The sequence below is a fragment of the Spea bombifrons genome, chromosome 5 (genome assembly GCF_027358695.1).
Source record: "Spea bombifrons isolate aSpeBom1 chromosome 5, aSpeBom1.2.pri, whole genome shotgun sequence".
Taxonomy (NCBI): domain Eukaryota; kingdom Metazoa; phylum Chordata; class Amphibia; order Anura; family Pelobatidae; genus Spea; species Spea bombifrons.
Window position 1 is genome coordinate 16536475 of NC_071091.1, and position 24943 is coordinate 16561417.

A 24943-nucleotide genomic window follows, 5' to 3' on the forward strand; every position below is an offset into this window, starting at 1 on the left:
GTAAAGGTATATGTGCGTATTAATTTTTTTGGTAATACTGTTTTTTTAGTATGTTTAACGTCGAAACTAATAGTTTTCAATAACTGGATGGTATTTCACATTTGATTCGTATTCAGAAGCTGCCCCCGGTTCTCAGTCTCCAGGAAGTGGAAGAATACAGAGACAAGCTAAAGCGACAGCAGGCTGCAGTAAGTACGGTGCTTCGCTCAGCCGTATACCGCTAGTCAGACATGTTTTAGACCTATTGTTATTTAATCTGTAAGCTTCAGCGCGGTGCGTTTTTAACCTAATGTAACCGTCTTTCTATTCAGGTTTTTTTTATATACGTGTACTGCAAGAACGTCCGTGTAAATAGTTGGTGCTTTTGCATAGTTAATGCAACATTAGAGAGTGGAGGAGAAAGGTGTGCATGTGTTTGTTGCTAAACAATTATCCTTCAGAAAGAAACAACATAAATTTAAAATATGTTAATTGAAGCCGTATATATATCCCAAAATATCCAAAATATTTTTTCCAAGATATTTTTCACTAATTAAAAATAGCTCCCCTTAAGGCAAAATTTTATATTATTCAAAATAATCTTCATATATGATATATATCTAGTCTACTATCTATCCACACAACATTGCTGAACCAGTTAGAGAAAAAAACATGTATGTTGTTCCCATAACCAACATTGGTATTTGATTTAAAAATAATGTTCTCTGCTCTTCCGGAACAAATAAAACGAAGCTTTTATTCCCCAATAGAAAAAAGACACAATGTATGCAGTATACTCATTTAGAATGTTGTCCTGCTTTCTATTTCTTTTTCCTGTTCGTTTTTTCTTTTTGAAATATGTTCAATGTAGTCATTTCACTTATTGTAGTATACTATTTGTATTTGTTTGGGTCCTGTTCTTCGCGTTGGTTTACAAACTGTTGCTAGTGGTAACGTGTCTTTTTACTCAGTTTGGGTTCTATAACGTTTTCCTTTGTACCCTTTTTTCTATCTGAAATAAAAAGCAGGTTATTTCGAGATGTGAAAAAGGACCTTAAGTATGCCCGACTCCGCTGTCCCATAATAGAAACATGGGAGCTTCCTAAATGAGCTGACCCTGAAACAAAATAGTAACCCTTTAATGGCCTATCATGCAGATTCTATGACGTGACCCATTTAATGTGTTAACTAAATTTATCTAATAGCGGTCCTCATGGAAACACTAACTTATTTAAATATATACCTAATATAGTCACCCGTATTCAACCAGGGTTATCAACCGTGACGTACTGGTGGCAAGGGCTAATTAGCAGTCTTAGATATCATCAGATTGATGAAGAGTATGAAGAAGTCTGTGTGACCCTGAAACTAGAGCAAAATCCCTGAAGATTTATAGTTGTATAAGTGCCCTCTAATTCGAATAAAAGCCGTTATGATAATGTTAGTAGTGACCGCACAGTGCCTTTTGGAAAAAAATGTGAACCTGTTTTTGGATGTTAGTGCAATAAACTTTTTCGAAAATATAAATCATTCATAAGGAAACGTTACAAAAGATTAAATTCCATTTTTGGGTCTTTTACAACCAAAAGCAAAGTATGATTTTATTTTTTGCACTGTTACTATAATCATGAGTGAATAAATAAGTGTGAGTTTGCTTATTTTATTTTTTCTTTCAAATACTGTAGGTTTCAAAAAAAGTAGCAGATCTGATTCTTGAAAAACAGCCTTCCTATGTCAAGGTAAGAAATCTGTATCTTCTAGACGTACAGAATTCTTAAAGCTAAAACGAAACAGTACTTTAACTAACAGATACCGGATTATTGCATATAAACAAACAGGAGGTCTGTCTGATTTTCTTTCATCACATTACCCCAAACATGATGTTTTCTATAAATTAAGATCTACAACGGAGCCTGTACAAAACAGCAGTCCACAGTATAGGTTGTAAACCTAAACACAGTATAGTTATAAACAATAACACATGATTCCCCCTGTATATAAGCATGTGTGACATTATTAAAAGTCACAGACAAAGCTCTTCTCACACAGATTAGTGATTTATGAATCTGAAGCTTCCTGTCCCAATTTTATCTATGACAAGAACTTTTGAAGCCTTATGCTTATTACACAAGTCCTGCCGCAGGCCAGTCTGATGAGTGCTGTCACAGTCTGCTAAAACATATGCTTTTTATCCTGGTTCTTCCTCGTTGGAGAAGCACTGGGGTGCCTGGTGGACCTCAGCATCAAAGATGAGTGACAAACGCGCTAAAAAAATCATCCGCCAGTTTTCACATTTCATGATGGCTCCCCTTAAGGCAAAGTTTTATATTATTAAAAATAATCTTTATAGATGATGTATATCTAGTCTACTTTTTATCCACACATAATTGCTGTGTTGTTTAGCTAGATCACAAAACACTCATTAGATTAATTCTTCAGGCATGTGCATGAAGACATGTATGTGCAAGTCTTTGGAGAAATAGAGGAAGAGGGGGGACTTAACTCCATATACTAATGTTAGCAAAAAGAAGCCAGGTCTAGAACCTGAAACAAAAGCCAATACAGCTAAACATCTGGCAGAAAATGAAATTGAAAAAAAAACATTATTTTGTTTTCCGGATAAGATAAACTGGTATATACATTATATGCTTTAATGCCTTATATGATTGCAGTTATATATTTGTCACATGAATGTAGGTTGTGTTTATGCAAGGGGCTGCTACGTTAATTTAATCTACTTCATTACAGAACCATTTTTCACATTCTATGAATGTCATATACCAGGGGTGTCCAAGTTTTTTCTGCAGTGGGCCACTTCATCAGAATTGTATACGTGCGCGGGCCGCACTCATTTTTCACTGTGACAAAAAATATGGCCTTTAATAAAATATGCAGATTAAAATAAAGTAAAATGACACAAAAACTTTACTTTTCCTCTCACTGATTTCTGGGCCTAGAAAGTTTTGCGACTACAAATTCAGGATTCCCTAGATTTATTCTAGGGATGAACTAAAATGAAAATTCTGGACCAAAACATTCAGGGTTCACTTAGCCAAAACCGAAAATGACACCCACCTTTAAAAATAATAATAAAAACTCACATTTTTAATAAAAGTAGGTAACACACAACTGGACAAAATTAGCAATATGACTTGGCAACCAGTAAATGCTGGCAACCCAGGCAACCAGTAAATGCTGGTACCTAGGCATGATGGGACTGTGCTCGCTGTGATTGCTGTTAGCAATCACACTCCTATCATGCCAAGTCAGCCAGTACATGCTGGTACAGGGTGGCTGTAAGTGATGTGCAGACCCCATACTGCTGGCAGCATCACTACACAAGGGGGGCAGCTAGCTAGGTTTCAGCATGTACTGGCTGACTTGGCATGATAGGAGTGTGATTGCTAACAGCAATCACAGTCCCATCATGCCTAGGTTCCAGCACTTACACATCCATCCAGTAAATACTGGAACCTAGGCATTATGGGACTGTGATTGCTGTTAGCAATCACACTCCTATCATGCCAAGTCAGCCAGTACATGCTGGTACAGGGTGGCTGTAAGTGCAGACCCCATACTGCTGGCAGCATCAATACACAAGGGGGGCAGCTGGCCAGGTTTCAGCATGTACTGGCTGACTTGGCATGATAGGAGTGTGATTGCTAACAGCAATGACAGTCCCATCATGCCTAGGTTCCAGCACTTACACATCCATGCTATCACACACACACACTCATTTATTCATATAATCATTCATTCACAGATTCATTCCCTCAATCACACACACTCATTCAAACACCCTCCCCACCCCCTTACCTGCACTGCAACTCCTCGATGCCGCTTACAAACTTCAGCAGGGGGCGCGGCCTCCCTCTGCCTTCTCTGCTAAAGCACAGAGGAAGTAGGATGTCACGTGAACTCCGCTTCCTCTGTGTGCAGTCCAGAAGACTCCCACAAGTAAGTAGCAGGGCTTGAGGTGCGGCTCGCGTAAGATCGGTTGCCCTGGCTGCTGATCTTACGCGGGCCGCACCTCGAGGTCTGGTGGGCCGCATATATATATAATGTGTGTATATTTACAGTGATGTCAAGAAGAAACTACACCTTCTTTGAATTCTATGGTTTTACAAATCAGGACATAACAACAATCATCTGTTCCTTAGCAGATCTAAAAATTAGGTAAATGCAACCTCAGATGAACAGCAGCACATGACACATTACACTATGTCATGATTTATGTAACAAAAATGAAGCCAAAATTTAGAAGCCATAAATGGAAAACTAAGTAAGTCCTTTACTGCTTCCACAGGATTTTAGATGGTAAGTCGCAGACATGTTTTGCTAATCAAATGCCCTTGATTTATTGATCATTGCAAGTATGTATTGATATTTGCAAGTATGACCACCTCTATAAAACAAACGTTTAGCAGCTTTCTGGTCTTGAACATTTAGGTGTTTGTTAACACAATGCCAAGGAGGAAATACATCAGCAATGATCTTAGAGAAGCTATTGTTGTTTATTCTACAAGCTTTTGAATCATAAGATGTACTTTGTTTTTTTTTTACTTATGGCTTCTCCATGTTGGCTTTATTTTTTTTGAATAATGTATACACACATAGATACATACATACTTTTGTTTCTTATTATTTCTTTCTAAAGGATTCATTTAGTTTGTACAATTTAGGAATAATTGCTATACCAAGTAATGTCTTTGTCTGCAGTTCTTATTATTTTTTATGATTTGTGAACCCTAGGATTCAATCTACAGCACCTAGAATTTGTAAATTTAAAAATTACCGGTAGCAGAGTAAATTTTATCAATCTGTGCCCAATTGTAAGCGCTTTAAACCATTTTTAAAGGCCAGTTTATTTCTTCAACATGTTTTTGTACCCTCTACTTCTCTCCCGATAAGCTGCTCGGTGGGCATTCTCATCTGAAAAGCTTAAGTCGCACTTTGCTTCAAGTGGCGGTAAAGTGGCTCTACCATGGAAAACACGCACTGCTATTTTAATAATTGTTTAGTAAGTGAACACTTGTGTACTTGGTATTGTATTTTCAGGGCTCCTTACGGCAGTAAAAAGGAATCTAGCAAGTAATCAAATGGCTTAATTAAACACTACCATTCCTCATCTGATTGAATACTGCTCATAGGCTAAATTTTAGCTCTCAATGTTGCAATTAAATGTGTCCAGGGTGAAACACGTAAAAAAGGCACAATGCACTGTGACACCAATTAAGCAAAGCACAAAAGGAATAGTAACAAGTAATCGTATATTCTACATTGCAGTTCTCGATAAAATGGAAACTTCTTTTTCGTACCAAAGAGGCAAACGGCACTCAAAATCCGCAGACTTCTATTATCGATAGAGTATACAAAAGGACAAAGAGCCAGAAACACTTAACATGTTTCGCACATAGGAGCTTAATCATAAGCTTATGATAGTACAAAACAGAAGAAGACATTTCAAAGCAGTCCCTCTGTCTTTAATGGGAAAAAATATATTTACATATATTTATAGAACATGTTTGATAGAAAGTCTGTCTTTTTGACAATTGGTATTATTGGCAAACTATGTGCATATACAGATTATTCCTAATAACGCAATCATCTATATTAGTTATTCCCAGTAAAAGGTCAATCACACATAATTTGCTCCTGAAATAAGTTAACCATACAAATCTGGGAATCAAATGATTGATGCCTTCAAAAAGGGTGCCTGGCAAAATCAGAAAAATAGCTTAATTGTTTTTGCCTTCTTTTGGATCAAAAGCAGAAAGGATATTTAGAAGGGTTGAACTTGATGGATTTAGGTCTTTTTCAACCTAAGTTACTATGAAATAATTTATTTTCTGCCTGAGAGAGAGCCTTTTAAAGTTTGAATTATAATAACCTCTTGCATTTCCTCTTATAATGTGATATTTTTTTTTACTCATTATTTTTATATTTTATTCCCTTCAAAACAGACAGACGTAACAGTTCAATTTAAATAAAAATAAAATTAAGCTTCAAAAAGTCAGTCTGACCAACAATCTGAAGGAGCATTGAGTTTGTTCCTGTGGTAACAACATTGCCTTTTTGACCTTGCACTAGAATAATTTATCATTTTATTACAGTACATAACCACCAATATTATTATGAAGGTTGTTATTTAAGTTTAGACTATGACCATTATTTAGGCTTGTGCCCCTCCTTGGCATTTTTCCTATTTTGTTGCATGACAAACTGGAATTCAAATTGATTTGTTGGGGGTTTGTATAATTTGATTTACACAACATGCCTACAACTATGAAGAGGCAAAATAGTTTTTTATTGTGAAACAAACAAGAAATAGGACAACCCCCCCCCCCCAGAAAACTTGAGTGTGCATAACTATTCATCCCCCCAATGCATGGACCATTTTTTGTTTTTTTTTTATTTCATAGAATTTTTATTATTATTATTCTTATTTTCATAATTTCACTTCACCAATTGGAACTATATTGTGTTTGCCCATTATATAAAAATCACAATAAAGATCCATTTTAATTCCAGGTTATAATAAAACTAAATAGGAAAAATGCCAAGAGGGTGAATACTTTTGTAAGGCACTGTATATCCCTGACTGGTATTATTCATTAAACCAAAAGTTGCTGGCGAGCTAAAACATTTTTATTTCCCTGATATAACATTAGGCCCTCTTTAACGCTGAGGTTAAATAGGCGAGATGAAATGTTTCACAGTTTAGTGAATAAGCAACTTTTTATTACACATTCATCAAATACCGTATTTGCTCGGCAGACGTTCACCGGCTGCCAGAGAGGAGGATCCCGGTCCCCTGCAGCGCTGCGGGGAATCTTAGTCCTGTATTCAGATCTCTATTTGAGGTTGGATTCTAAAACGACCTTGAATATTAAATGAGGTGTATTTTTCACAGCATTTGCTCTGAAAAAAACCTTGTCTTATAATCAAGCAAATACGGTACTCCTTCTTTTCACTGACATGAGTGCAAATAAACCTTTGTATTACTCCATTCTTATCCAATGGCTGTGAACACAAAACATTTGAAAAACTAAAATAGCGAATTCATTTTCATTTAACATAATCATAAAAATCATAGAGGTTAATTGATACTACGTATTTAACCCATCATTTAGAATGAAAACTATAGTAATAAAAGGAGAAAAATAAAAAAGTTTTAAGATTTTTTTTCTTTGGTTTTAACCAAATTGTGTACCAGTAAAAATATATCAATTGAAAAACAACCTATACATGTGTAAAAAAATTCTCCTAGATTGTTTTATGGCCTCCATTTTTCTGGTTCACAGATTCTTAGTTTCTACTCAGGTCACCCTTTTCAATGTTGACTGAACATCAATAACTAATTTCTTAACTTAAACAACATGCTATTACTTAATAAATACAGGATTCCAAAAAGTTTGTTGCACAACCTGTAAGGTGCTCAAGCCTCCTTTCCAGATGACTGCCCGAGAAATATAGGGTGAAAAGGTCTGACTTTCTCCCTTAGCCACTATCAAAGAAAGGCTGGGCGAGAAAGGTTGAACACTGTGGTGTACCGTTGATAGCAGTCGTGTGACCATAGACTGCTACTGGTTCCTGCTGGGACCAACTGGTAGGGAGGCACAGAGAGGTGAGTATGTGCCTTAACGTCTTGATATTCCAGTTGGAATGGATTTATTGTGACCTGAGAATGATGTTTGCAACCTAATGAGCTCCTTCTTAAGAGCAGCCCTGATGCAAATCCTTATCACCATAGCGTGCAGTTGGAAGTTGCTAATTATATAATAACCCCTATAGTTAACTCACTGCCATTTAAATTTGGTTTTTTTTAGAAGGCTTAACTGTGCCAATAATCTCATCGTTATTTCAGGTAAGAGTAATCGTTCACGTTATATCATAATGGCTCGGAGGGCCAAATGTTTCCTCCACAGAACAAATCACAATTCATTAAACTGCATTTTTCGGAGCTGTTAAAAAGTCTTCCAGCAATACTGAAAAATTTGTCATGTTGAATAATTTTGATGAACTCCAGGTTTACGGAAAGCTTTCTTATTTGTAAGCAGATGCAAATTCCTTTTGCACGCTCTCAGTTTCCACCTGCCATCTGTGGCAAGCGATATTCTGTTCTGATTACTGGATTTTCAAGAGTAAATAAAAGGCAGCATTTGCATTAATGTAGCATATAAATTGACTTTGCAAACTATTGATCAGTGTAAGCGTTTTAAGGCCAGAAATGATTCCGGTGACGAGGTGGAGCTGGCGGAATGCTTGTTTACACGCTGATAGGTTTCCCTTGCATTGCTGCCAATCTGATTTCAATTTGTGATGCTCAGACTTTGTTCTTCTATAACTACGCTATTCTTTAAAATGTCACGTGATGAGAGATTCATATTACACTTTGTACATACACCCATCATATGGCAAATGGTAGCACAATTACTAAATGTTATATAAGAATAATGTAGGAATAGTATTCCTGGGGCAAGGTACCAAATGTGCAGGACCTTCCTGTTTCCATGGTGACAGCTCCATTGCTCTATATTTACAACCCCTATAGATCACTCGCAGTGATTGGAATGCCATGTTATCATCATTCCTGGTAGATCCTTCTGTTTTAGGTACTGGGCTATGCTAATGTGAACACATTGCAGCTATAAATACTGATCAGTAGATAGAGGTGGTTACTTCACTTATTAGCCTGTTTGTCCAAACCAACGTTTGGTGCCATCATATCACCAATAGCCTTTCTGCAGAATCCCTTCATGCATTTGTGAGGGACATACCTTGAAAATTAAGAGAACCACTCGGCTATCATATGCAATATTGAGTATACCTTTAACTTAATAAAGTATCATTTGTCTTCTATCAAAAGCAGTATGGGGTACATGAGTTTTTGTCAGGAAAAAAACATGGCCCATTCCAACGTTTTTTTATGGAAACAGAATTTGACATCACAAAAGGACCATTCACCCCTCTAGTCTGCTATTGACATTACATGGTACATTATTAATGTTTGGTACATTCTGAGGTACCTTTGGCTTAACTCATGGTTTAGATACTGAGTGTGTTACACATTTCCATACCCCGCATTTAAAAAAAAATTGAGCTTTTAGTCATAATGAATGCCTTTATTTGGCCAACAAGGAAAACGAAGTAACGTCACATAAGCTCTCAGGACCTCAATGTCTCTTCTTCTGGTCCTCACCTCACTACAGTCCCACTACCTATGAGATACCCGATTGTCCCCTGGGGTTCGCTTTGCAAACCTTGTAAGTGTGAAAGGGTTAAAAATGACCTGCAAATCTAAACAATGAGCGGTTAAAATATATTCACAACTGGAATTTGTTGTAAATGTGCTGTAGAGATGGGGCTAGTTTCATCATATTATCTGTATTGCTTTGCAGGAGTTGGAACGTGTTACTTCACTGCAAACAAGCCTTCAACTCGCTGCTGTTATTTGCACAAATGGGAGAAGGTAAAGAACATAAAGGAACCTTTTTCTCTGTTTAATACAATCCCAGACCCTCCCTAGCTTAAGTCAGGACGTGAGTGCAGACGTTCTTTAGATATTGGAGCTAGAACGTGGGACTTCGCCGACATGAATGTTCCTTTCAGCAAGTTGGGTGTATTCACTAAAAGGAAAGTTGTGTTTCAGCTTGTTCACTTCACTATACAGTATTAAAGTCTAACCCCAGGTATCTTCTGCTGCAGGGAAGGCTTGGCTGGCCCTGTATAATGTTAATACATCAACATTTCTTATATGATGCAGTGCCTCCAGAAGAAAAGAAGAGATGTGAGAGAGTTGAAACCAGCTCTTTTTGCCAGCACTCCATTTAGTGAATAAACACCATTAAAACTAACTTCTTTAACACAGATTTTTACTCATTTGAGTTTATTGCCAGGCAGCTAGGTCACAATTCTGTAAGCATCAATATAATAGAACACAATCTCCATGCCATTTGCTGAGTAAAGCTCTGTGCTTGAGCCGTTAGGCCTATCTGATTTGGTAGGTTGACTATTGCTTTTTAGTTTTATTTTATTTTCTTGACCAGATTTGAAGGCAAACCATCTCAGCTATTCCCAGTATATAAATTGCCATCTTTAAGTGTCCTTGTTTCTTTAACGTGAAGTACGTTTATCAGTAAGAACAATAAATCTAAAGTGTCCATCTCCTAAGTATGTGCACGAAAATTCTGTGTCCCTCACCAAGTAGACAACAGTTTCTGTATAAATATCAAATGTTTTATTCCAGTGATCTTAACCAGGATGTTAACTCTTTCATAGACACTTAAACACAGCAAAGGAAGGATTCACTCAAGCTAGTCTGGGACTTCTCGCAAACCAAAGAAAAAGGCAGCTATTGATTGGTCTTCTCAAGTCCTTGCGGACGATTAAAACACTGGTAAAGAAAGCTCTTGTTTTCATTATTATTTTTCAGACATTTAATTTTTTTCTTAAAATAATTCTTGTTTCTCTTTCTTTCCTCAGCAAAGAACCGATGTTCGTCTGAGTGAAATGCTTGAGGTAATTTTGACCAATTTTTTTTTTGTTATTTGGCAAATTTTCATTAATAAGACTCCAGATATTACTTCTCGAAGCTGGGAAAATGAAATGGCCAATTATGTTGAATATTTTCTGTCAGACCCCAGCGGATTTTTCTCCAATAATCCTTTCATACCTTTGGAGAGTTATTATTATTCTTTCACCACGATACACTAAAACATACAAAGCTTATTAGTTTGATGTAAAATCCCATTATCTAGATACCATGGCTCGCCATATCATGTCGCCACATGTAGACGGTTACTTATTAATATAGCAGATAAAAAGAACAAATAGTGCGTTATTAAGCTCGTTGTATGGAACGCGATTTCTTGATTGCATTTTCTCTTGATTCACTCTTCACTGTAATTCCATTAAAAGCAGGATTGTTTCGCACCGTTTACACAGGTTAGGTTTATTATTATGTTGTATTTAATATAGACATTCTTTGCAAATATTGTGTATTTCTGTATATGTAACTGATGCATAAGTCAAACTGGAATAATAAATGTATGGAAAACTAAAGAGTGTGTAAAATGTTTTTTTTTTTTTTTTTTTTTTAACTTGTGAATGGATGGCAAGGCTAAAACTCCATCTATACACCATGCTAGCCAAATCTGTCCAGATGCATTCTGATATATATATATATATAGGAAGCCTTTGAACTTTGATGAAACCATTTATCTGTATATCTGATTAGTAAAAACAATTTATTTTTTGTTTTTACTTTCCTTTGCGATATAACCTGTGTACATATGTTTTATTTGTATGTATTAAGCATGCTTTACTGTTTTTGGCTGGAAGGAAGAAGATTACCCTGGAGCTATTCAGCTTTGTTTGGAATGTCAGAAGGCAGCAAGCACCTTCAAACACTACAGCTGTATAAGGTACCCTTTGTCTGTACGCTTTTCAGTGTTATGGATGAACCTTGGATGAAGTAAATTAAATTGGCTCGGTGCGTAATGGTCAACATAGAAACATGGAATTTGTCAGCAGATAAGAACCATTCAGCCCATCTAGTCTGCCCATTTTCCTGATGTAAAGACGTATGCCTTTCCCATGCATGTTTAAATTCCCTTACTGTATTAGCCTCTACCGCTTATGCCGGAAGGCTGCTCCACTTATCTACAGCTGTCTCTTTTTTCATATCTAAATTTTTAATCTAAACCTTCAAAGCAGTTAAGCTGATAGACAAACAGAACACTAATAGTATGTAGCCTTAATAAACTTTGTCTGGGAAATAATAAAATGATGCAACAAATTGTCCGCGTTGTGTAATATAAATTGATTTTGTATTTAATTGTGGTTTTTTTCCAGACTGGTTTATATGCGGCTGTTTTTTTTTTTGCTCAGCTAGAGACTATATTAATGGCCAGTGGCCAATTTGTTTATTATTATAAGAATCTCCTTTATTGAGGACCCTGTTTAGTTACCATTTTAATAAAAGGGACTGTTTCTTTATTATTAAGCCTTGAGGGGTCCCTATGTACTGTCCCCCTGCATTATGCCTCTGATGTTGCATTTCTATTTTTTTTTTAACATTAACTTAGATGTTGGCATAATATATACTCACAATAATTAAATATTAGTTTTGCAAATTCCGCGCATTTTTTGTATTTAAATGTAAAGTTATCTGACAAGCCCTGAAGCCAAGTGTTATGGTCAAATAAATTACCCCTGCTTACCCGCTGCCAGCTTTTGTCTTACTGACAGTTCTAAAGAACTTGGCTTTCAGTGTCTAGGAATCCGTAATAAAGAAAATGTGTCAAATGGCCCCCCAGGGTTTATGATAATGACAAGCGGATCCTGTGCTAAAATACTTGGCATTAAAACATGTTGGGGCTTTACAGTTATTAGAATATGGGGGGGGGTCTCTAATAAAACAAATGTCTAAGCAAGTCATGGAAGCTGTGATGGGAGATGAAACATTATTAAGTGCTGTGGGTATAATTGGCATTTTGCACATGATATAGAAGTTAATTATACACGCGTATATATAAAGACGAGTTTACTGCGCTGATGATGAACATCCTATAGGATTTCTCAGCTACTAAACATGTGCGATATACTTGATTAGGCAGCCTTCTTGTCTTGTGTTCTAGCAATATTATATATATATGTATATATATATATTTATATATATATATATATTTATATATATATTTATATATATATATTATTTTTTTATTGAAGACCTTATGAGTGGGAATGATATAGAATAAAAGCTGTATTTTGGGGATATTGAGCATTTCTTTTGGTGTATGTATATGTATCCAATCATTTTTTAACTTTCCCCCTTGATTTAATTGTCTGTTTACAGTGAACTGCATTCAAAGCTACAGGATACTCTAGAACAAATTGAGGTAAGAAACAAATCACGCATTTTTGGAGGAATTGATGTGGATTTTAATGATCAATTTGTCCCTGTGTGCAGAATGCTCAGTTTTTAGCACATTTCATTTGTTCTGTTTATATAATACCCACATATATAGGCCTCGGGGGTATTTAATGTATAACAGAAATTTGAGCATTTAAAAAATGCTAATTTATGCGGATAACTACGCTCAAAGCATGCATCAGTCTTATATGGTGTAATGACTACATTTTGGGGTTTACGCCAAAAACCAAATGGTTTGATGGCATGAAAAATTTTTATCTTGGCAGAATAAATTCTCCAGGGGTGGCCACCGTATATATTTACATTTCTGCGCTGAAATGTTTAATTTATCTCATTTTGCCTGCCACTCGTTATTCACATGCCATTAATATCTATGAGCTATGCAGCGGTCAATAAAAAGAAATCATAAAAATAATTTTAAGCAGAAGTCGTGTAACTGGAAGAAATATTACTATTTAATTCAACCTGTTAATTAATTGCTCTTGTGGCAAGATGCATGATTTAATTTATACGAACTAATCCGTTATACCTGATAATGTTACAGTGCAGTATTTTAGGCCATCTAAATTAAATACGCTGGTTGAAGATGAAATATACTGTAACCTAGGCAGGCATGTAATTGAAAACATTGAAATCATCATGCTTCTGTTACGCTAATTCGTTCTGTGTCTCACAAAACACACTTGTTCCTAAACGTAGACCTGCCCGGTCCTGCTTTTTATAGCTAGGAATATATAATAAATCTGTGTAATTTCCATACAACTTAATTTAACTTTTATAAACATACAGTGCAAAGCATAAGGCGAGAAAAAAACTCCAGGAATGCAATTTTAAATTAATTTAAAAAAAAATTACTAAGGACATTTTTCCCACTTAAAGAATTAACTGTGGGAAGGGTTTCAGATGTTGTTTCTAATGCTACATTTAACCAAAATTCTAAGAGAACCCAGCAAATACTGAAATTGTAAGAAGATATTTGAATAAAAATATATATGTGTATAATTGTTCTCCAAGAAACAATTTTCAGATTAATGTATATTTCAGAAGATAAATATAGTCTGCCTGGTGGCAAAGATAAATATTTTCGTCCTCTGCTCCAGAAGGCATTGCCTCCTCAAGCGTTGAATAGACTGCCAGGATTGTGAGATTAACTTTGAAAAGTTGCTAGAGCAAATTATTACATTTGCCCACGTCAGATTACGGAATAAATTGTGATGTATGTTGAGCAATCGCAGCAATAAAGACAGAAAAAATATCTCTTGTGAAGAAGTATTGTATAAAACAGTAAATTGAGGAAAACTTATTGAGTTAAAGCTCTCTCTTAACTCCTGCTATGTACATATCTTAACTGTGCTCCGATGTGCATAAAATATACATACAGGGCCACTTTGTTTGGTGCACCTATTTAGTGGTCTTCTGCAGACCATCCACTAGCCGTTCTCCCTCCTAATTAAGTGTTCTCACCCACGGAGCTGACACTCTCTGTAGGTTTTTTGTTTATTGCCCCATTCTCTGTAAACTCAGAAGATTGTTTGAAAATCCTAGGAGGCCATCTGTTTCTGAGATGCTGGAACCACCACATTTGTCATCAGAAACCATACTACAGTGAAGTTCATTTAGACCACGCATCTCCTTCTAAACTTTGGCAGAAAGTCAGCTAAACTCCATGGCCATGTCTTCATGCTTCACGTATTGTTTCCACAGAATTCTCTCGTTGATGTACCAAAAAAGTTGTCACCAAATGTTCAGCTGCTTCTGAGAGTCAACATGGACCCTCTACTTTTATATACTTTGAGTTTTGTCCATGCTTTTAAAAGTTATAAAAACATTATATAATGAACCAAATACAGTAATGAAAATATATGGTTGATTAGAAATGTTGAACTAACGTCAATACTTTTTATTGTTTTTTTTGTTTATCTTAGGAGCAGTTAGATGTGGCACTTTCAAAAATCTGCAAGACCTTTGATGTTGCACATTACACGAAAGTGCAGCAAGCCTACAGACTACTGGGGAAAACACAGGTAATATTACATCTCCAGAACCAGCAAGATTGTATATTGACTATCACTGTATGGTGCTTTTACCTGTCTCTTTATCATTATATATATATATATATATATATATATATTATAACAATATAACTTGAGAACTGCATAAGGTTTGTGATTTCCACAGATTTATATTATTGCCAGTGTTCTTATTTAGAAACCATGTGGTTTCTTTTTTCATTCTTATCATGTAAAAGTGGCAAATGTGTGAATACCTACTGACGCACATGGGTGTGACTTCATACTTTTAGCTAGCCACTCCTAACCCTTACATACAGAGACATTAATCCCTAATACCCTCTATGTCTCTGCTCTTATCATGAATACCGTCCAGTTGGCCCAGTTTGCTCTCCCTAAGACTTGCTTCACTCCTCAACCATTATCTCTTTTTTCCATTTGGGTCACCAGGATTTCACTTGTGCCGTTTCCATCATCTGGAAATCTTTACCTTGTTCTGTTAGTCTCTTTTATAGTTATTCTAACTAAAAACAAGCACCTGTTTAGAGAAACACACAACCAATCCGCCTAATACCCACAACCTGAAAGAAACCAACTCTTTCCCTCACCATTGAGGTACCCATGCAGATCCTCCACGTGACCTAAAATCAAATTACCCTCGTCCAAGCTGTCACTCGCTTTCTCACGGTCTCATTCCTCCCAATCTTCTAATGGAGTGTAAGCTCACCAATAAACAGGACGCTGTTCTCCTTCCTTTAGTATGCCTAATGTCCAAACTCATTCTTTACCCATGGTGAAATTTATATTTTTGCTGCGATTCCCACAAAGCAAATATATATGTGGAAAAATTGGGTAACCCTTAGTGCCTGCATCTAAAATGTATAGTGTTGTGTAAAAGCAGCATGATGGAAAGTGAGAGGAACATCGGAAGAGGAACAGCTCTGGTAGGAGCATAACAAAGGTAGGAGTGAGTAGGGCTGCAATTAAGAGTGGTGCCAAGGTACATCTAGTTAATGGAGTTTTTGTCATTCAGCTACTTTCTTGCTGTGTTTTATAATTTGTTTTGTCCATGTGAATACATTTATTTGAAATAATTAATATATCTTCTATTAGTGAATGTTTTTTTGCCAGGCTGGGTTTCCAACATTTTAAGTGGCACCACAGGAGGTGGCAAATGATTGGCATCACTGTATCTCCACCAATATTCACCCATGCTAATTATCTTGCCCATATTCTGTATCTCTTCCCTTTTTTTATTATCCATGTAATGGATCGGATGATACAAATTTATCCTTAGTCCATTAATGTAATATAAACTGACAAAATCCCAAGTAATACTTGAATTACAATTATATTATCAATGATGACATTTTTATTTGTGGATCCCTTTTATTTATGACATTTTTACTGGTGGTCCAGTTTATTCCTACCCTGTAAATATTTTTTTTACTTATGTTTTTGAAGATTTTCGCAGTTAGTCTACAGTTCCTACGTTGCATGGAATATAGGAGTTGCCCTCAAGTGAACTGCAACAACATGAAGGCAATTTCCCCTTTTCTTTTAGAACATCATGAAAACATTAGCAGTAGCTGAAGTACATTATGTTAATAAGCCTCTTACATTATCAGTACTTTTACATTTTTATTTAGGCTACAATGTTTAGCAAAATATAAAAGCCAGAAAGTTAGTTGTATTTATAATGGGATACATCTGTACAGGCAAAAACATTTTGTGAGAAGTGACCTCTAGAAATGTAATACAATATTATAATTTAAATATGGGCTGGATGATTTTTCTAACAAAGAACAATATACAGGAATATAATTGGTTGTGAAGAGTCTGATTACATGTTGATCCAATGAGAAATCAAATGACTATTTTAGAGTCAAGAAGGAATCTTTCCCATTTTTTAGGCACAATTGGAAATCGATTGAAGGTAGATTATTTACCTTCTTCTGGATCAACAGCAAGGTGGTACTTTTTTAAACCTAGATTACAATGTTACCGTTGATGTGGTATTTTCTACGTTCCTTTTTTCCTCCTGTTGCTCAGAAGCCATAATTATGGGATCTTGAAAAGTCTAATTAACATTTACCTATTTTCCAGTTGATCTGCTGTCCATTCTGTACATGGGCTTTCTCATTTCTGCATGTCGTCCAGTAAATCTCTTGTCCCACATGTTTTTATTTTTTTATTTAGAGATTAGCGCTTTAGAATGTTGTATTGCTCTTACTGGGCTATGTTGTTGTTGGGGCACCGGGGTATTAGGAATGGAGCAGATGATGAGCCCCACAGTGAGCAGTGCGTTCTTGCCATGTTCAATGTTTGTCTGGAGAGCAGGGAATGGTGGTCGTACAATAAAGCCACCCCTGCATCCCTACCTTAGCATCTGTGAGAAGAAACTCGGTTGCCACATGCTGAATCCACTCCTGTTCCTTTTTAAAGAATAGATAAACTTCTGTTAGTTTGTAAATGACCTCATTCCTAGAAAAGGCTGTTTATAGAGTGCAATATTCACCCTAAAATATACTTTACGTAAGATTTAATTTTGCACATATACTAAAAGATAAATTAAAACATGTAGTGCGCTTTGATATGAGATAAATGAATAACAAAGCCAAGTGCTTTACCCTTAATCTTCCAGTTATTTGTGTAGCTGGCTTACAGAATGGTGCCGGTAGGGAGCTATTGAGAGAGAATTTTGTTTATGGTCTGGATAAAATTAAAAGCGATCTTCTGTGTTGTTCTGATACATAACGGTAGGTAATCCAACAAGTTCTGTCACTTGTTGTTCAATAAATTTTCCTTTATTACTATACCACATAAAAAATTGATCACAGTAAATGGAAGACATTTCACAATTCACTGATAGATTGGATTATGGAACCTCGGCTTGGTAGCCTAGTTTTTATATTTTGTTTCTCATTACTTTGACCTTGTTATTCCCATGAAATCCCTGAAGGAACTGCATATGTTTCACATAAGCTATATTTAAAAGAAAAATATCTATATTTGATGATGATCCAGATAAGATATTAAAAATAATATATAAAATAATATCTCCAAAATGTGTATTTATTATAAATGTGCACTTACTGCTATTCAATGAATCTGTATTGTCTGGTCCTTTTATAACCATCCCTAAATGGATATGAGTCTGCATTAGATTTATGGCTGGGTGGAATTAAAAGTTCTCATACTTTGGGGGTTATACAGTATATACAAATTGATTTTGACAAAAAGTTTAAAAAGTGGTCTTATAACCATAACAACCAGCTGCATTTTCTGGCTTAGTAGACCAATACATTTGTTGGTACGATAATAGTAATTTTTTGTATATAAGCCTCATATTTCTCCAGTGTGATTGCAGATATTTGTGTCTGGGTTATGAACAGAAGATGAGGACACCATCCAAATTGAACCAAGCAAACCTTTTTTCAGCAGTTAGAGCAATACATGTTTCTCAATGAAGTCTTTATGATTAAATACCAGATCAAGCAAATTGCTATCTTACAGTAAAATCAACAGTTGATGGTATTTGGTATTTAGGTAATATGTAGCGCATTGCTGCGTGTGCCTATATTAAGCATGAGAATCATTTTTTTTTTTTTTTTTTTTTTTTACAAGAAAAACAATAAATGCTCATTTTGGAGTAACGCTCAATTCGATTTGTAAAAGATGTCCTGATTGCTTATTCTAATTACTAGCTGGGCAAATGCCAGGCCTGCCTATTGGGAAATCCAGTACTGATATTCTTAATTATCTGTTCGCCGGTTATAGTTCTTTTCACAGTTCGTCAAAACAATTTGTTACAGAGCTCGTTCTTTTGTGTTACAGCACATGCCTCTTCCTCATTTTATTCGTTTATTCGATGTATATCCTGCCTTTCAGTTTTTTAAGTAATATTTTTGTAAAACATTAGTTTACAAGTTCTACGTGTAATGTTTGTGGTGGGTAGTATACTATTGATTTTATTTTTATGCTTATTTTCTTTAGACAGCTATGGATCAGCTGCACATGCACTTCACCCAGGCCATCCACAACATGGTGTTTCAAGTTGTTCTTGGATACGTGGAGCTTTGTGCTGGAAACACAGATACAAAGTTTCAGAAACTACCTTACAAGGACCTCTGCATGGTTTGTTGCTTTGATCATTTGTAAATGAATGTTTGAATCATATTTATATATAGCAGCTGCCTTCTTTAGATAGAGATACATTCTTCATCTGTCATCTTGTGCTTCCGCAAAGGAGGACAAATGATTCACTTTGATGATGAGGACAATCCCGTGTACCAACTTGGTAATGTCAATAGACAAAAAGACCTCCTTTCTTGTATAATTATTTCCTTACTTATCAAGGGACCCTAATGCACATAATCAAGTTGGAACCGCACATGATCCTCAAGGGTAACAGCCAGATTGTGAATGGGTCACCTGAATAACGAACCAGTAACTGACATTTTTGTGGCCCTACTTGATTGTAAGTAGTGTTGAATGAATGTGTGTGGAGTATTGCAGTATGCAGAAATACCTTTTTATTGGACTAACATAATAATATTTAAAGACAAGCTTTCGAGCGTTATCCTCTCTTCTTCAGGTCTGAAGTAAGGCTGCAACTAACGATTATTTTCATAATTGATTAGTTGGTCGATAATTTTTTTGATTAATCGGATAAAAAAATAAATGTAAATTTTTTATTTATTTAAAATAATTTCATAAACAAACAGGATGTTAAAAACAAACAGCAGAATAAAAAAACTTTGAGAAAAATACATTTCTTGTTTTTATCTCCCAACCTGCCCCCCCCCAGTTATGCACATTTGAGCCCAGGCTTCCCACACTGCCTCCCAGACATGCCGCGCTGCCTCCCAGATATGCCACTCCGTCCTCCCCACATATACCTTATATACCCTAGATGCCTTATACCCCCTGAAATGCCACTGTGCCCCCTGATATGCCTTATACCCCCAGATATGCCATTCTGTCCTCCCCAGATATGCCTTATATACCCTATATGCCTTATACCCCCAGATATGCCTTATGCCCCCCAGATATGCCTTATACCCCCCAGATATGCCATAGTGCCTCATAGATTCACAGACTCGTTCACATCACACTGACACAATATTTAAAAAAATAAATACATGGTTTTAGATTCTCCTTAGTTTGCCCCCCTTTACCTCTAACTGCACCTTAAGTTAACCTTATTAAAGTAATTAAATTAACCGTAAAGACCCCATTAACCATAACTGTCCCTAAATTAACCCTAAAGACCCCGTTAACCATAACTGCCCCTAAATTAGCCCTAAAGACCCCATTAACCCCATTTTATTTCTTTCTGCTTTTTATACAGAAAGTTTTATATTGAGGCATTTTTCTCTGCTGTTCCCTACCTACTTGGTGGCTGAAGAGCTTAGAAGCCAGATTTGGCTGCTGCGTATAGAGACCATAGCTAACGTCCTAAATAAAGGAGGACTGTTATACATAGCAGTGGCGTTATCACTGGACTATTAAGTATAAAAAGTTACAAGTTAGGAAGGAGAGGTCCATCCTGTACATTAGTCTATAAATACCAGCAGCCCTTGACTTTACTACTTTCAGTGCAATATAGACTATACGTAGTGTTCAAAACAAACTCTCTACTGTGTTTTTCCATTTTATTAACCTAACTTTTAGAGAGCCTGAATTTGCAATATAATAGCACAGAGAAAATTTCAGAGAAATGCCAAAGTTATTAAAAAGAAAACGATATCACAAAATATTTAGCAAGTTATGTGAGTAGGTACAGTGTTTTTTGTAATAAAACTTATTGGTTTCATTCTATATAAATATATATTTTTATTTCTTCCCACGTTATGGAAATACGTGGGTGTTAAGTGTTTTTTCACTCTTTTTGGAGGCTGTATTATCTTATTATTACCGCAACTCATTGAACTAAGGCAAGTAGTTTGCTTGTTTGTCCCTGAACACTGTCACATGATGTCTACTAAAATTCGATATGAGCCATTTATCATTTTACTCCTGTGACCTCTCACACATTGTGGGACTCACACCAATTTTAAGTAGTCTGACAAATGTTAAACACTAAAGAAATGTTTACTTTACAGTAGTTTGAAAAATAACTGTAGGAAAATGGACGTAAGCGTTTGTTACCAGTGCTAAAATAACCTGTGATTTTTAGACTTGCAAGATTTTGTTTCTGGTCCGTTCGTTTCCGGGCAATAATTTTCGTTTCCTGCCCTTTTGTTTGGACAAAATTTGGAGGGCTTTTTACATTCTGAAATTAAATTTGTTCTCTCTCAACCTCATTCACTCTCTCAACCTCATTCACTCTCTCAAGCTCTCTTACTCACTCACACTCATAATCTCATCCACTCTCATGCTATCTCTGAATGTATCTCTACCTTCTCCACTTCTGTGTCCCTGTCTCCTTGCTCTGGAGCTCTGATTCATCTCTTGCATCTTCTTGTTCATTTTCCTTCTTTCTTTGTCGGCTGCTCTGCTTGTCTTCTTTCTTCATCCGCTGCTCTGTGTGTATTTCTTCAGTTGGAGGAACAGAGAGGGGGTGTGCATGGAGGCTCCACCATTTTGCAGAGCTCACCTGGAGGCCAGAATGAAGACAGATTCACTGAGAAAGAGACGTGTTTCTGCACCTCTCTAGTTAACTAAGGCAGAGGTCTCATTCTCTAACTTCAATAACTAAAGAGTGGTGATAATGATTTTTGTGTGGAAGAATGCACTGGAGTACGTGCTAAATTGACTCCAATGTGTATTTAACATAAAATAGGACTGGGGTGGACCTTTAATATTTACAAATATACAACACTTATAACAGTCAGCATAGGAATGTGCCATTAGTTGTTATCTTCTGGAAATTTTGTCACGTTATTGCTACCAGCACACTTTGTTTTAAATTTCACAGATATTAACACATAATTGTATTCATATTATATATATTATATTGTCAATATCCAAGGATCACCAAAATGCATTTTTTAATATTTGCTTGAGGCATCATTCATAAAACATTTTATATAGTATACTACTGTTAAACATTTTATGAAATATTATTACAGTTTTTAAATGGAGATTTTATAGGGCATGTACTGTGCATAGTTTCATATTCACAATTGTATTTTGTTAAATGATAAAAATGACATCGTTTTTTCACAAATGCATAAGGCTTTTGCGCTGTACCGTATAGGTGTGTGTGTATATATGGATGTATGTGTGTGTGTATACTGTGTATATATTACTATAGAGCATGTCCTTGTCTTTTTGCAGCATATTACAACAGACAGCTATATCCCATGTTTGACGGACCTTTGTAAGGCACTTTGGGAAGTCATGCTTAGTTATTTTCAAACAATGGAATGGCATGAAAAAAATGACAGAGAAGAAACTCCATCCGCCTCTGGTAAGAAACAGATGCTTAGTTCCTTATGTTAAAATGACTAAAGTCATTTTATGAACTGGCAAAAGAATATCTGTAAATCTGTCTGGTTTTGTATGCTTGAACGACGCATACGTACTCACATATTTTTTAATAACCTGTTTGTTATACTCTTCCTTGTTTTTAAACTCTATTAGAACATACACAGCCATAAACATTGTAAAACAATATAGAACACTTCTGCAGTTATCCAAGTGGCCGTGTACTAGCAAGGCTTTAAGCGGACCCTTAATTTTACTGAGAGGGTAGTAGGTAAGTGGAACAGTCTCCCATCAGACAGTAATATAGTGATGTAGCTTAAACATGCATGGGCATAAAGCTTTCCCGAATCCAGGAAGACGCCAAGGAAAAAATGGACAGACTCGATGGGCCAAATGGTTCTTAACTGCCGTCAAATTATCTTTCTACTACTCTAAAACTGAGCAGAAAATGTTTTGCATAGACTAATGTGGGTGTTTTAGACTTCTTTTATGTCTATGGTAATTGTAGTTTGGAAGAGCCACTCAAAAAGCTGAAAGCTCTCTTCTGCCTTTATGTCCGTTTATGGGCAAATGTTTGAATTCAAGTGTGGGATTGTTTTTAATCCGATATTGGTCCAATTTTGTTGATCTCAATTGCATCTTATATAATTACAGCACTTCAGTAAAACAAATACGCATCTAAACCTTTTTGATTGGGAGGAGAATATCATTGTGCCTTGCTTGGTAACATTTAGAGATGGTTGTCTGTTAACCTCATTTTGTTGTTTGTTATTTTTAATTTGAGTGGAATTATAGCCTTATGATTTATTGGAAGGTAAAAGCATGTGCTGTTAATCATAATTGGCAAAAATACTTTATATGTAAATAATACAATTTTGTATAAAAAATAGAAACTGGGAAAGTAGGGACTCTTACTAGATGTTCTTTGGTCCATTGTGGTATTTTTGGTTGTTTTTGTCTTTGCGGAAAATAAATACTTTTAACCTAATTTATTGACCACTAATTGAACTGCAATTGAGTGCTATTTTACTATAATATTGTAGTATTTGTTCATTTTGCGTCCCCCCTCATGCTTATTATAGCCATAAACATGCAAGATTAATGCAGTCCTTATAATCCGAGGGGGGGGGGTCTAAAATCCTCTAGATTTTGTGGCAAACAAGTGGATCCTTTGATGGCGACACGCTGTCAATTATAAGAAGTTTATAATAATTTATTACCAGGCATGTGCAAATAAATGGACATCCATTCGATTAATACTAGATAGATATGCATTTATTATTATTAGCTTTTATTTATATAGCGCCAACAATTTACGCAGCGCTTAATACAATACATATATTCAAGGGGTAAGACAACACTAGAATAGAAAGACTAAGACAAACCGATACATTAGGTGGAGAGGGCCCTGCTCACAAGTTTATAATCTCTATTTGATTAATACTCAGATTAATACTAGATTTTATAAATATTTGTAGTATAAATGTTCCCCACTATGAATCAGGGGTTATCCCTAGTTTAGTATGTGTGTGATGCTGTTTCCACGAATATGTTTTCTAGGGATGCACTGAAATGAAAATTCTGGACCGAAACCGAAAATTCAGCATTAATTTGGCCAACACCGAAAATGACCCCCCACCTTTTATAAAACAAACAAACAAACAAAAAAATATTTTTAATAAAAGTTTGGTTAACACACCAAAATTGGACAAAAAGATTGATAATATTAATATATATATATATATGATTGCTAACAACACTCCTATCATGCCCAGGCAGCCAGTACATGCTGGAACATGGGAATGATAGGAGTGTGATTACATCCTCCCTATGCCATGCTACCCCCCCACTTACACATCCATGCTATCACTCACACACACTCATTCACAAACATTCATTCATGCATACTTGCTCTTAAACCCTTGAAGTCTCACTCGCAGACTTCTGCAGGGGCCCAGCTTCTTCCCTCTGCAACTTCTCTATTCCCGCCCCCATGGGAAGAAGGAACGGAGCAAAGTCATGTGATGTGCATTCATGTGACTCTGCTTGGTTCATGTTTTCCTGGCCAGTACAAGAGACGCTGCTCGCAGTGTGTGCGACCAACTCACAGGTAAGCAGCCAGGCCCCTGCGGACGATTATTTTCTCCGATAATGCCCTTTTCGGCCAATATATTTTGGCCACCCATATATCGGTACATCCCTAGTTTTGACATCAAATAATAACATCCAGCATTTAGGTGACGGCTCTTCTGACGGTTTGGGGCATATTCTTCCGCATTATGGTGGTGTTCCTTCTCTCCTCCTCATTTGTCATCTCTTTCCTCCATCCCCTCTTTTCCTTCTCTTCCCAAACCAGCCCCCTCGCTCTTAACCCACCCCTTCCCCATTTTACCCCCCCGCACCAAGGATCCCCCCCATTAATTATCCCTTACCAGGCGGGATTGTCATACTGATTCATTTAAATATTAATTTTCTCTTTCTAAAGTATTCTGTAAAACTCTCTAACTTTCATTTACAAGAAAAAAATTACTAGAGAAATACTGTAGTACGGTAGTTGAAGACTAAGTTGAAAGCTCATGATTTT

The 24943-nt window shown here is 36.1% G+C and overlaps 1 protein-coding gene across 1 annotated transcript in view; it reads left to right on the plus strand.

Annotated features, from left to right (window-relative positions):
• Positions 1 to 24943, plus strand: part of VPS50 (VPS50 subunit of EARP/GARPII complex) — a 72882-nt gene that overhangs the window by 16567 nt on the left and 31372 nt on the right. Inside the window, exons 4-13 of the mRNA XM_053466424.1 lie at positions 117 to 188; positions 1665 to 1718; positions 9381 to 9451; positions 10261 to 10378; positions 10465 to 10500; positions 11323 to 11405; positions 12839 to 12881; positions 14842 to 14940; positions 18922 to 19062; positions 22210 to 22342. Of these exons, the coding sequence (XP_053322399.1) occupies positions 117 to 188; positions 1665 to 1718; positions 9381 to 9451; positions 10261 to 10378; positions 10465 to 10500; positions 11323 to 11405; positions 12839 to 12881; positions 14842 to 14940; positions 18922 to 19062; positions 22210 to 22342 (850 nt within the window). The remainder of the gene's footprint in view (positions 1 to 116; positions 189 to 1664; positions 1719 to 9380; positions 9452 to 10260; positions 10379 to 10464; positions 10501 to 11322; positions 11406 to 12838; positions 12882 to 14841; positions 14941 to 18921; positions 19063 to 22209; positions 22343 to 24943) is intronic.